The sequence below is a fragment of the Somniosus microcephalus genome, chromosome 31 (genome assembly GCF_052327205.1).
Source record: "Somniosus microcephalus isolate GS21.2 chromosome 31, FLI_Smic_1.0, whole genome shotgun sequence".
Lineage (NCBI taxonomy): Eukaryota > Metazoa > Chordata > Chondrichthyes > Squaliformes > Somniosidae > Somniosus > Somniosus microcephalus.
Genome location: NC_141017.1, coordinates 38,836,530 through 38,848,506, shown reverse-complemented (window position 1 = coordinate 38,848,506; position 11,977 = coordinate 38,836,530). Strand labels below are relative to the sequence as shown.

Sequence of the window (11,977 nt, the reverse complement as noted above, 5' to 3'; positions counted from 1 at the left end):
AGCCAGCACCAACCTACCCAGTCAGGCAATGGCTTGCAGGGTTATCTGGAATCAAGTGGAAAGCATCGAGTCCCCAGTGACAAGATCCCATTGTCTTAAATACTAAAAGTATAAGTTTTTCCCCCATCGTCCAAAAGCCCTGCTGCTCGTATCCTATCCTGCACCAAGCTGGGGGGGTTCGAAATGCAGTTAGATGCTAGGCATGATTGATGCGCTATCAATTACTCATAAAAGACTGAGAGTTAGAAGAGTAACTAAAGGCTTTTATTAACAAAAGAATGGAGGTCTGCCTCGAGTGGTCGACCGGTCCAGGATACAAAGGGCTGGGGAGCAATCACCTTTATACTAGGACCTGTAGGAGGAGTCAGCCGAGGCATGTCCAGGCATGTACACAGTGGAATACAAACAGGACAAACAGGAATACAAACAGTGGTTTACCACAATGATCAATTGGAATGCTAGAAACAGACTCCAAGTCAAATGGCCTTTTCTTGTCCCTTCCTTTTACTTAGGCTCGTAATCATTTTTGATTTCATAAAAAAGTCAAGTGAGCCTTTATAGTAAACCTAGCTTCTAGGTCTATTTAAGCCAACATGCCTGTCCCAAGGTAGATTCAAAAGTCCTTGGGTGGCTCACCTTTGCTCCTCTAGATATTTGACTCAAAGTTGCCTGGACAGAGATCAAGAATGCATTATGGGGACAGTGAGGGACAGCACAGGTGTAGAACTTGCACTAGAATTTACAACAGAAGAGGAAATAAAACCACTTTATTTGAAAAGAAGAATGTAATTCCAAGGTAGGCATATGATACAGTTTAGGAGACTATCAAACTTTGCAATATAAATAGCATGTAGGACCCGATTATGAGCAGAGGTTGTAGTACATCAATGTTCTCTGAAACCAGACATGTACATTCCATATCAACTGTACTGGTTGCAGTTCTTCAAAGTGCTGGTATTCATTTGTCACAGCCACAATGTTTCTTTCACTTGTGGCAGTCTTAACAGAAACATGGGGAGACGCACCATATTTCAGGAAGCCAGCTAACCAGAGTTTAAGGAGTAAGGCCCTAATATTTTCATTTGATGTTTGCTAATCTACTAACTCACTAAAGAACTGGTAGTATTTATCCAATGTGGCCAAGTTTCATCTATAACTCAAGACTGGGATTCATGAGTCTACTCAAGCTGAAGCAACTGGCCCAATCATTTCAATGTTTTTGGAAAAGTTTACATAAATACAAGGATTTTTTTGCAAAAAAAATAGATAGTATTTTACAGCATTTTACTGCTACAATATGGAATGGTAGTACACAGGTTTATGCCTGTAAGTTCTCACAATGAGAGAATTTTCAATTTCAGCTATGCCATTAGGGAAAGCATTGTCCAAATTGCTTTGCCATACAATAGGAAAAGAAAAACATGTGTAAGTCACACTGGTAGTCTTGTGCTCTTCTTGCAACCATCTCAAATAGCATTGGCTGGGGGTTGGTGCATACCTTGTTAAAATACCACATCCATAAGAATCTGTTCATGTGACTTGCTAAAGTCGAGATGGAAACTCGATTTTCCATGATCAAAGCCATGGGTTCAGAAAGATTTGACTCTCAAAAGACACCAATTCAAAATGAGCAGTGCACTTATTCTTGTTTCGTGTCCAGAGAATGAACTACCAATCCGTGCTCACCAGGCTCCACAGGTAATCGCAGATGAAACTCTCGGAATGCTTAGTAGAGTCGATGTTAATAGGCTGCGCTATACCCATCCCAAAATGAACTGAGAAAAATAGTTAAGGAAATCATTGCATACAAGTCAATCCCAACAAATAACATTCCATTTTCTACCACTTGTATGAGATTAACTTATGAAATAAGAAAGCTCTCTAGTTAACACACAAAATCCACCGACATCTTTTGTTTGTAGAGAGGATTTATCGCAGTTCTTTTTTAAAAAGACCGCCAGATGAGTTGGTGATATTCCAGAGTGCAGAAAGAAAATGCAGATTTGGACCATAATCCTTCACAAAGTGAGTTCTCAAAATTGACCAGCATGTCAGAAGAGAAATGAAATATGGCCCGACTAGGCACCATATTTCTAAAAAACAAACATACTTACTTCTTTTGAATTAAATTTTCTGGTGCAGCTGCCAGGGTCGGTTTCGGATACCTCCAAATACTCAAATTATCCAATATTTTGAAAATTCTGGCCTAATCCAAGGTTGCCACGGTGGTTTTCAGCATTGCCCATCCCACTAGTAATCTTGAATCAAACTGTTCTTCAATACTTTTGTTGATTCTTTTCTCATTGTCATGGACTCTTGCTTTTGACAGGATCTGACACTATGTGCTTCATCATATATTCTCAAACCTATATCCATGGCTAAAATTGCTTTAACTCTGCTGAGGTTGATAGCTCATCTGTTTTTCCATCAATTCTGGGGTGGCCGACTGTTCTTTCTCCATATCAGTGCCCTCCTCCATTCACCTGATCCTATCCACTCTTATCCTGATAATTCCATTCTACAGTCATCAACTTCCCTCAGATTACACACCCTCAGTGCAAAGTAGCTTCATTCCTTTTGCAGTGATGTCTGAATCACTGCATCTCTATTTCCATTGAGATTGATGGAGCAATGAAAATTGAAGGTTCTTCAAAAGGCCCACATCTCAGGTTCAACTAATCACCCGTAGTTAGAACCAAAGAAGTTTGCAGCACAGAAGGCAGCCAGTCAGCCCAGTATGTCTGTGCCAGCTCTTTGCTAGTTTTCTTCACTCACTGACACTCTTGACCTCACAAATCAAATTGAATTCCCACATCTCCATTAAGAAAAGGAGAGAGAAATCAGTAAATTGTAAATCTGTAGTCTAGCATCTGTTGTGGGCAAGTTATTGGAATCTATAATTAAGGACAGAGTGACTGAGCACTTACTTGAGCTGATTAGAGAGAGCAACATGGATTTGTAAAGGGTAGGTCATGTCTAACCCGATTGATTTTTTTGAGGAAGTAACTAAAGTAGTAGGCAGGGAATGTCTATGGATGTAGTTTACATGAACTTCCAAAAGGCATTCGATAAGTTTCTGCATAAGATTAAAGCTCATGGAATTAAAGGCAAATTATTGATCTGGTTAGAAGATTGGTTAAGCGGTAGAAGGTAGAAGACAGAAAGTAGGATAATGGGTATGAATTCTGTGGTGACCCACAAGGATCTGTGCTGGGGCCTCAACTATTTGCTATATTTATTAATGACTTAGGTACTGCAAGAGAAAGCCATTTAGCCAAGTTTGTCAACGACAAAGGTTGGCAGTACAGTAAGTAGACGGGAGCATAAAATTACGATGAAACATTAACAGATTAAGTGAGTGGACGAAACTGTGACAGATGGATTTCGACACAGGCAAGTGTGAGGTCATTATTTTGGACCAAAAAAGGATAGATCAGAGTATCCAAGAGGAACAGTGGAGGTCCAAAGAGATTCAGGGGTCCATGTACACAGATCAGTAAAATGTAGTAGTTGGGTACAAAAAAAATCAAGGCAGCTAATGGAATGTTAACCTTTATAACTAGAGGGCTAGTTTTGCTACAGCTATACAAAGCCCTGGTTAGACCACATCTGGAGCACTGGGTACAGTTCTGGGCACCGCACCTTAGAAAGGATATATTGGCCTTGGAAGGAGTGCCGTGCGGATTCACCAGATTACCAGGACTCCAAGGAGTAGATTATGAGGAGAGATTACATAAACTAGGCTTGTATTCCCTGGAATATAGAAGCTTAAGAGGTAATATGATTGAGGTTTTTAGGAATTTGAAAGGAATTGATAGGGTAGATAGAAACAGTTTCTGCTAGAGGAGTCTAGGACCTTAAAGCCAGAGCCAGGCCATTCAGGAGGCAAGTTAGGAAACACAAAGGGTAGAAGAAGTGTGGAGCTCTCTCCCACAAAAAGCAGTAGATGAGAGCTGAATTAATAATTTTATATACGAGACCAATCGATTTTTGCTAGCCAAGGGTACTAAGGGATGATGGAGCCAAGGTGGGTGGATGGAGTTAGGATACAGGTCAGCCGTGATCTTATTGAATGGTGGAACAGGCTCGATGGGCTGAATGGCCTACTCCTGTTCCTATTGCTAAAGCTGCTTCTGAGAAATTCTTTCATGCCAAACACTTCTTTTCCCTCAACAACTTATAGGGGAAGAAAGATGTGGGTTCGTTCTGGGGGGGGGGACTTTGTTTCGCCTCACTGCACTCTTACTTTATTGAAATCAAGACTCATACTACCACCTCCTATTCAAACTCATTTTTCCCCCTGGACTTTATAAAATGAACTCTCCTTGCAGTCTTTATTCTCCCGAAAGCTTTTAAAATCATGGCACTACTTCTGGATTTACCCCTCTATTATTCTCTATTGGTGGGCCCTGCACTTGGCCTTCACCTACTTTTCTCAGTATAAAAAGTTGTCTTTGTAGTCACAAATGAAAGGATACCACCTTTTACAAGAGAAGGGTCGCAGTCATAATCCCAAATGATCTTAGTGACCTTGTGGAAGATATGAGCCAAGTACCTACATAAATCACATTTAAATATAAGCACTTCACATAAAATAAGATGTGCTGCCAATCAAGTAAGACCTTTTAAGTTGAGACAAGGTCATTTGTGGTACAAAGTAGTATGCCATGCCACACCTCACAGTGGAATAGCAGGAAATGCATAATCTCAGTAACAGCAAGGTTGGAGAAATGTTTCCCCCACCCGAAAAGTTCTTAATGAATAGTTTGGAAAAATGAAGGTAATCATGAACCAGCCTGCTTGCATACAATTATGGTGGCTGGTCCAGGATGACCATTGGCAGATGTCTGGGAGTAGGTTGCTACTGCATCTGCTGAGAATCAGGTGCTGGTTTTAAGTGCACCAGTTAATAACTGTACATATTTCTGCCATCAACTAGTTTCTGTATTTTGTACCCCCACCATCACAGTAGATTGACTACTTGCTCCCAGGCCTTGGCCATGCAGACTGCTCAGCGGTCCTCTAAAGATACAGATGATTATCCTCCCTTGCTGTGGAGAAGCAGCTGGCTCATCTCCCTCCAAATGTCACTCAAACATCCTGACCGACTTCAACAATTTGACTTTCTACCACTCCATGACGCCGTGCCGTACAGCACAAAGATGCAGTGTGACTAGACAAGAATATTTTAAGTAAATCTTGGGGTTACTTTAAACATTTGTTTTAAACTTACTTAGTAGAAGGAATAACCACTGTTGTATCTTCATCCACCTCTTCTTCCATTTTGGTTATTTCCTTTTCAGTCTTCTCAAGCTCCTCCTGCTCCTTCTGTAACAGTGTGGCTTTTATACATTAAGGAAAGCAATACTGTAGTATATAATTGGTTATTGTAACATTGCTCCTGCTTTGTATCAGCTGGATGCACAATGTTTCACAAAGGTGCAACTGAAACAAATTACCTGACTTGCATTTACACAGTGCTTATTGCATCATCAAAATCTCTAAAACACTTGTGAATTACATTTGTAGCATACTGATTTATGTGCACAAGTTATTTTGGGGCAGCAATGTCCAACAAACAGCAATAAGATGACCAATTAATCTGTTTTGGGGTGATATTTTATGAAAAGAATGTTGCATCAAAGTAGCTCATCCAAGTGGTCACCTAAACATGGTTAGCAAGCTATTCATCAACGGGTAACATCACAACTACGTTTGATCCCATCCTCACCCAATATCCACACACATTTCCAGCAGGATCATGTGGAGAGAGCAGAAACAGGGACTTAGCCAATTTTTGTCTCACTTACCCAAAACCCACCAACACCTCAGCTAGGATTAGCTTCAAACCAGAGATCTTCCTGGTTTTCATGGCTCAACTACTTGCTCCCTCAACCAGCTGAACCATTGGTGAATAGCAATGGACTAGGTCCAAGATTGGATTCAAAGATGCAATTGTGCAGCGTACAGCACTGATGCAATACCAGAGTTGTTTAACTACAAAAAAGCAAAATGTATGTATGATTGCCAACCAGTGGCAGAAAATACTTACTTCAATGCCCAAGTGAAGTTACTCTATTCGGCAAACATATTGGAAGCTAATCTCCAGCATCGACAAGTTGGAAAAAAAAAACCTAAGCAATTTGTCTGCTTGTGAGCATTAGTTTTCTGATCTAGGCAAGGCACTGGAGTATTTTTATTTTAAACTCAATTCTGTAGTAAAGGATATTTGAGTTCTGCTTCTTGTTCAGAATTCTGTTGCTGACTCTCTTTCCATTTTTCCTTAATCTTCTGCAGATCCAGAAAGCTTTTCTCTCTTTCTTCTCCCAACTCTATAACTTTCTGTGCCACGTGCTCCTGTGCCTGCTGTATCTCTGAAATCACCAAAACCATGACTTAATTCTCAAACATATTGGATCAGCCACAGCCATTTCCAGAACGCTGCAATTTTTGCAACGAGTTTAAAAGCTGTAACTTTTATTTCAGCACAATTAAAACAAAGGTAATCACTGGAAGCAGGTCATTAACATTTTCAAGCAGCAGCAGTTAACTTACAAAGTTATGATAACACTTCTAAGGAAATAAAACAGGTCACTCAGTGCTACACTAAAAACATGAATGGAATCCAGATTTTAAAGTCCACCCAAAGAGTCACCACTGGTAAAGGTAGACAAACCAGGTCAATACAAATACACCTAGAGGGTGGGAATAATGCAATTCATGTTTTTTTAATCCATCTGCACTCATGATTTTTTTTTTAATGTATGGCTATGAACGCTACATGATCTGGTTTGCCTCCACACAACTGTTAATGCAGCTTCTGGTTCAGGCACTAGGAAAAGCTGTTGTTTGTGTATTGCCCTCCCAAGATCAGCATCTCCGCTGCTATTGCCAACCTTTACAGTATCCAGTCGCAGCTTGCGGCTCTTTTTAAAGCCTGCATGCCAAGCTTACAAATGTAGGATTTCAGCTCATTTATTTCAAAATTCAGAACTGTTTGCAGTATTACCTCTAATCAGATGCTTCAAACTTTTCTCCACTTCCAGGTAGACATTCACAATCTTTGCCTTGTTCATCATGGCGTTCTGCAGCAGAACCTCCCCATGACAGCCAGAAAGGATGATCACCATTTCATCGGCTAATGCCTTAAATTCCTGGATCTGCACTTCCATCTTAATGGAACACAATCTAAAGACAGGATTTATACATTTTAATTTCTTGTTCTGACAGTCATTAACAAGATGGGCAGAGAAGTCAGTCAATCTATCTTCCATTGGCTTTTTTCCCCACAATTATCAATGGATTCCATTTTCTCATCTGTGTTCAAGTGCTTTATTTAGTTGTTTTCCTTCATCTAACTTGGCAGAATTTGGTACAAAAGAGAGTGCGTGCGTGGAGAGGGGCGGGTGCTGCAAGGAGGAGGGAGGACATAGAGTCGGGTTGGTGGCCAGGGGGAGTTGAGAGTTTTGGGGGGGGGGGCTGTTTTGGTGGTGGTGGTGGTGGGGGGGGGGGGTTTGAGGGCCGGGTTTTCTCTCTCTCTCCCCCTGGGGTTTTTCTCTCTCTATCTAGCCCCGGGTTCTCTCTCCCCGGGGTGTGTTCTCTCTCTCTCCCCCCCTCCCCCCCCCCCCCCGGGTTTATCTCTCGCTCTCTCTCTCTCTCTATCCCGGTTACCTCAGGCCCGGTTTTCTCTCTATCCCGGGTTTTCTCCCTCTATCTACAGTACAAAGGGATCTGGGGGTCCTGGTGCATGAAACTCAGAAGATTAGTATGCAGGTGCAGCAGGTGATCAGGAAGGCCAATGGAATATTGGCTTTTATTGCAAGGGGGATGGAGTATAAAAGCAGGGAAGTCTTGCTTCAGTTGTACAGGGTACTGATGAGGCCACACCTGGAATACTGCGTACAGTTTTGGTTTCCATGTTTAAGAAAAGATATACTTGCTCTCGAGGCAGTTCAGAGAAGGTTCACTCGGTTGATTCCGGAGATGAGGGGGGTTGACGTATGAGGAAAGGTTGAGTAGGTTGAGCCTCTACTCATTGGAATTCAGAAGAATGAGAGGCGATCTTATCGAAACATATAAGATTGTGAGGGGGCTTGATCGGGTGGATGCGGGGAGGATGTTTCCACTGATGGGTGAGACTAGAACTAGGGGGCATAATCTTAGAATAAGGGGCTGCCCTTTCAAAACTGAGATGAGGAGAAACTTCTTCACTCAGAGGGTAGTAAATCTATGGAATTTGCTACCCCAGAGAGCTGTGGAAGCTGTGACATTAAATAAATTTAAAACGGAGATAGACAGTTTCCTAGCTGGTAAGGGAATTAGGGGTTACGGGGAGCGGGCAGGGAAGTGGACGTGAGTCTAGGTTCGGATCAGCCATGATCCTATTGAATGGCGGAGCAAGCCCGAGGAGCCGTATGGCCTACTCCTGCTCCTACTACTTATGTTCTTACCTCTATCCCGGTTACCTCCGCCCCGGTTGTCTATCCCAGGTTTTCTCTCTCTATCCCAGTTACCTCAGGCCCGGTTGCCTCTCTCTATCCCGGGTTTTCTCTATCCCGGTTACCTCAGGCCCGGTTTTTCTCTCTCTCTATCCCAGTTACCTCAGGCCCGGTTTTCCTCTCTCTCTATCCCAGTTACCTCAGGCCCGGGTTGTTTCTCTCTATCCCGGGTTTTCTCTATCCCGGTTACCTCAGGCCCGGTTGTCTCTCTCTATCCTGGGTTTTTCTCTATCCCGGGTACCTCGGGCCCGCTTACCTCTATCCCGGGTTTTCTCTCTCTCTATCCCAGTTACCTCAGGCCCGGTTTTCCTCTCTCTCTATCCCAGTTACCTCAGGCCCGGTTTTCCTCTCTCTCTATCCCAGTTACCTCAGGCCCGGTTTTCTCTCTCTATCCCGGTTACCTCAGGCCTGGTTTTCTCTCGCTATCCCGTGTTTTCTCTCTCTATCCCGGCTACCTCAGGCCCAGTTGTCTCTCTCTGTCCCGGGTTTTCTCTCTCTATCCCGGTTACCTCAGGCCCGGTTGTCTCTCTCTATCCCGTGTTTTCTCTCTCTCTATCCCGGTTACCTCAGGCCCAGTTGTCTCTCTCTATCCCAGGTTTTCTCTCTCTATCCCGGTTACCTAGGGCCCGGTTTTCTCTCTCTATCCCAGGTTGTCTCTCTCTCTATCCCGGTTACCTCAGGCCCAGTTGTCTCTCTCTATCCCGGGTTTTCTCTCTCTATCCCGGTTACCTCAGGCCCAGTTCTCTCTCTATCCCGGTTACCTCAGGCCCAGTTGTCTCTCTCTGTCCCGGGTTTTCTCTCTCTATCCCGGTTACCTCAGGCCCGGTTGTCTCTCTCTGTCCCGGGTTTTCTCTCTCTATCCCGGTTACCTCAGGCCCAGTTTTCTCTCTCTATCCCGGGTTGTCTCTCTCTATCCCGGTTACCTCAGGCCTGGTTGTCTCTCTCTATCCCGGGTTTTTTCACTCTCTATCCCGGTTACCTCAGGCTTGGTTGTCTCTCTCTATATCCCGGTTACCTCAGGCCTGGTTGTCTCTCTCTATCCCGGGTTTTCTCTTTCTATCCGGTTACCTCGGGCCTGGTTGTCTCTCTCTATCCCGCGTTTTCTCTCTCTATCCCGGTTACCTCAGGCCTGGTTGTCTCTCTCTCTATCCCGGTTACCTCAGGCCCGGATACCTCTATCCCGGGTTTTCTCTCTCTCTCTCTCTATCCCGGTTACCTCAGGCCCGGTTTACTCTCTATCCCGGTTACCTCAGGCCAGGTTTTCTCTCTCTATCCCGGTTACCTCAGGCCCGGTTGTCTTTATCCCGGTTACCTCAGGCCCGCTTTTCTCTCTCTATCCCGGTTACCTCAGGCCCGGTTGTCTCTCTCTATCCCGGGTTTTCTCTCTCTCTATCCCGGTTACCTCAGGCCGGGTTGTGTCTCTCTCTCTATCTATCTATCCCGGTTACCTCAGGCCGGGTTGTGTGTGTCTCTCTCTATCTATCTATCTATCCCGGTTACCTCAGGCCCGGTTGTGTGTGTGTGTGTGTGTGTGTGTCTCTCTCTCTCTCTCTCTCTATCTATCCCGGTTACCTCAGGCCCGGTTGTGTGTGTGTGTCTCTCTCTCTCGATCTATCTATCCCGGTTACCTCAGGCCCGGTTGTGTGTCTCTCTCTCTCTCGATCTATCTATCCCGGTTACCTCAGGCCGGGTTGTGTGTGTGTCTCTCTCTATCTATCTATCCCGGTTACCTCAGGCCCGGTTGTGTGTGTGTGTCTGTCTCTCTCTCTCTCTCTCTCTATCCCGGTTACCTCAGGCCCGGTTGTGTGTGTGTGTGTCTCTCTCTCTCTCGATCTATCTATCCCGGTTACCTCAGGCCGGGTTGTGTGTGTCTCTATCTATCTATCCCGGTTACCTCAGGCCCGGTTGTGTGTGTGTGTGTCTCTCTCTCTCTCTCTATCCCGGTTACCTCAGGCCCGGTTGTGTGTGTGTGTGTGTCTCTCTCTCTCTCTCTATCTATCTATCCCGGTTACCTCAGGCCCGGTTGTGTGTGTGTGTGTGTGTGTGTGTGTGTGTGTCTCTCGCTCTCGATCTATCTATCCCGGTTACCTCAGGCCCGGTTGTGTGTGTGTGTGTGTGTGTCTCTCTCTCTCGCGATCTATCTATCCCGGTTACCTCAGGCCCGGTTGTGTGTGTCTCTCTCTCTCGATCTATCTATCCCGGTTACCTCAGGCCCGGTTGTGTGTGTGTGTCTCTCTCTCCTCTCTCTCGATCTATCTATCCCGGTTACCTCAGGCCCGGTTGTGTGTGTGTGTCTCTCTCTCTCTCGATCTATCTATCCCGGTTACCTCAGGCCCGGTTGTGTGTGTGTCTCTCTCTCTCTCTCTCGATCTATCTATCCCGGTTACCTCAGGCCCGGTTGTGTGTGTGTCTCTCTCTCTCTCGATCTATCTATCCCGGTTACCTCAGGCCCGGTTGACTCTCCGGGTTTCCCGCGCTCCGCCGGCCGTTATTCCGGAATTTGAACTCGCCGCGCGCCCGCAGGACCCCAACTGCCGCTCTGCCCGTCCGATGACAATGTCGAGAGATTGTCGGCTCTGTTATATTTACAATGGCATTTTCAAGTGTAAGTGATTATTGAGCGGCAGGTGATGTTTGCTTTGTTGCCTTCGTCCATTGCAGGGGCCGTGTTCTGCTGGCATCTACATTGGACACCTATAGAAACAACAACAACAACTTGCATTTATACAGCGCCTTTAAAATGTCCCAAGGCCGCTTCACAGGAGCGTAAATCAGACAAAAATGTTGCACCGAGCCACATAAGGAGATATTAGGGACAAGTGCCCAAAAGCTTGGTCAAAGAGGTAGGTTTTAAGCAGCTTCTTAGAAAGAACGAGAGTCGTGCATTTGTATAGCAACTTTCACAGCCTCAGGACGTCCCAAGGTGCTTTACAGCCAATGAAGTACTTTTCCTTCCCAGGACACCGGGGAGAACTCCCCTACTCTTCTTCGAAATAGTAGCCATGGGATCTTTTACACCCACCTGAGAGACTAGACGGGGCCTCGGTTTAACGTCTTGTCTGAAAGATGGCACCCCCTCAGTACTGACCCACCCACAGTGCAGCACTCCCTCAGTACTGCCCCTCTGACAGTGCGGCGCTCCCTCAGTACTGCCCCTCCGACAGTGCAGCGCTCCCTCAGTACTGCCCCTACGACAGTGCGGCGCTCCCTCAGTACTGCCCCTCTGACAGTGCGGCGCTCCCTCAGTACTGCCTCCCGACAGTGCGGCGCTCCCTCAGTACTGCCCCTCCGACAGTGCAGCACTCCCTCAGTACTGCCCCTCCGACAGTGCGGCGCTCCCTCAGTACTGCCCCTCCGACAGTGCGGCGCTCCCTCAGTACTGCCCCTCCGACAGTGCGGCGCTCCCTCAGTACTGCCTCTCCGACAGTGCGGCACTCCCTCAGTACTGCACTGGAGTGTCAGCCTAGATTTTTTGCGCT

At 45.5% G+C, this 11,977-nt stretch overlaps 1 protein-coding gene across 4 annotated transcripts in view; it reads right to left on the bottom strand.

Annotated features, from left to right (window-relative positions):
- spc24 (SPC24 component of NDC80 kinetochore complex) overlaps positions 1 to 11,127 on the bottom strand; it is a 179,217-nt gene extending 168,090 nt beyond the window's left edge. For 2 of the 4 annotated variants that reach the window (XM_085971891.1, XM_085971890.1), the window contains exons 1-4: positions 10,942 to 11,127; positions 7,010 to 7,188; positions 6,230 to 6,374; positions 5,234 to 5,338 (exon numbers count right to left, since the gene is read on the bottom strand). In XM_085971891.1, the coding sequence (XP_085828017.1) occupies positions 5,234 to 5,338; positions 6,230 to 6,374; positions 7,010 to 7,172 (413 nt within the window). In that variant the 5' untranslated portion in view covers positions 7,173 to 7,188; positions 10,942 to 11,127. Of the gene's footprint in view, positions 1 to 242; positions 1,776 to 4,478; positions 4,556 to 5,233; positions 5,339 to 6,229; positions 6,375 to 7,009; positions 7,189 to 9,998; positions 10,017 to 10,941 lie in introns of those variants that run through there. The other 2 variants (XM_085971887.1, XM_085971888.1) reach the window with 2 other exon arrangements.
- Between the last annotated feature and the right edge of the window lie 850 nt (positions 11,128 to 11,977).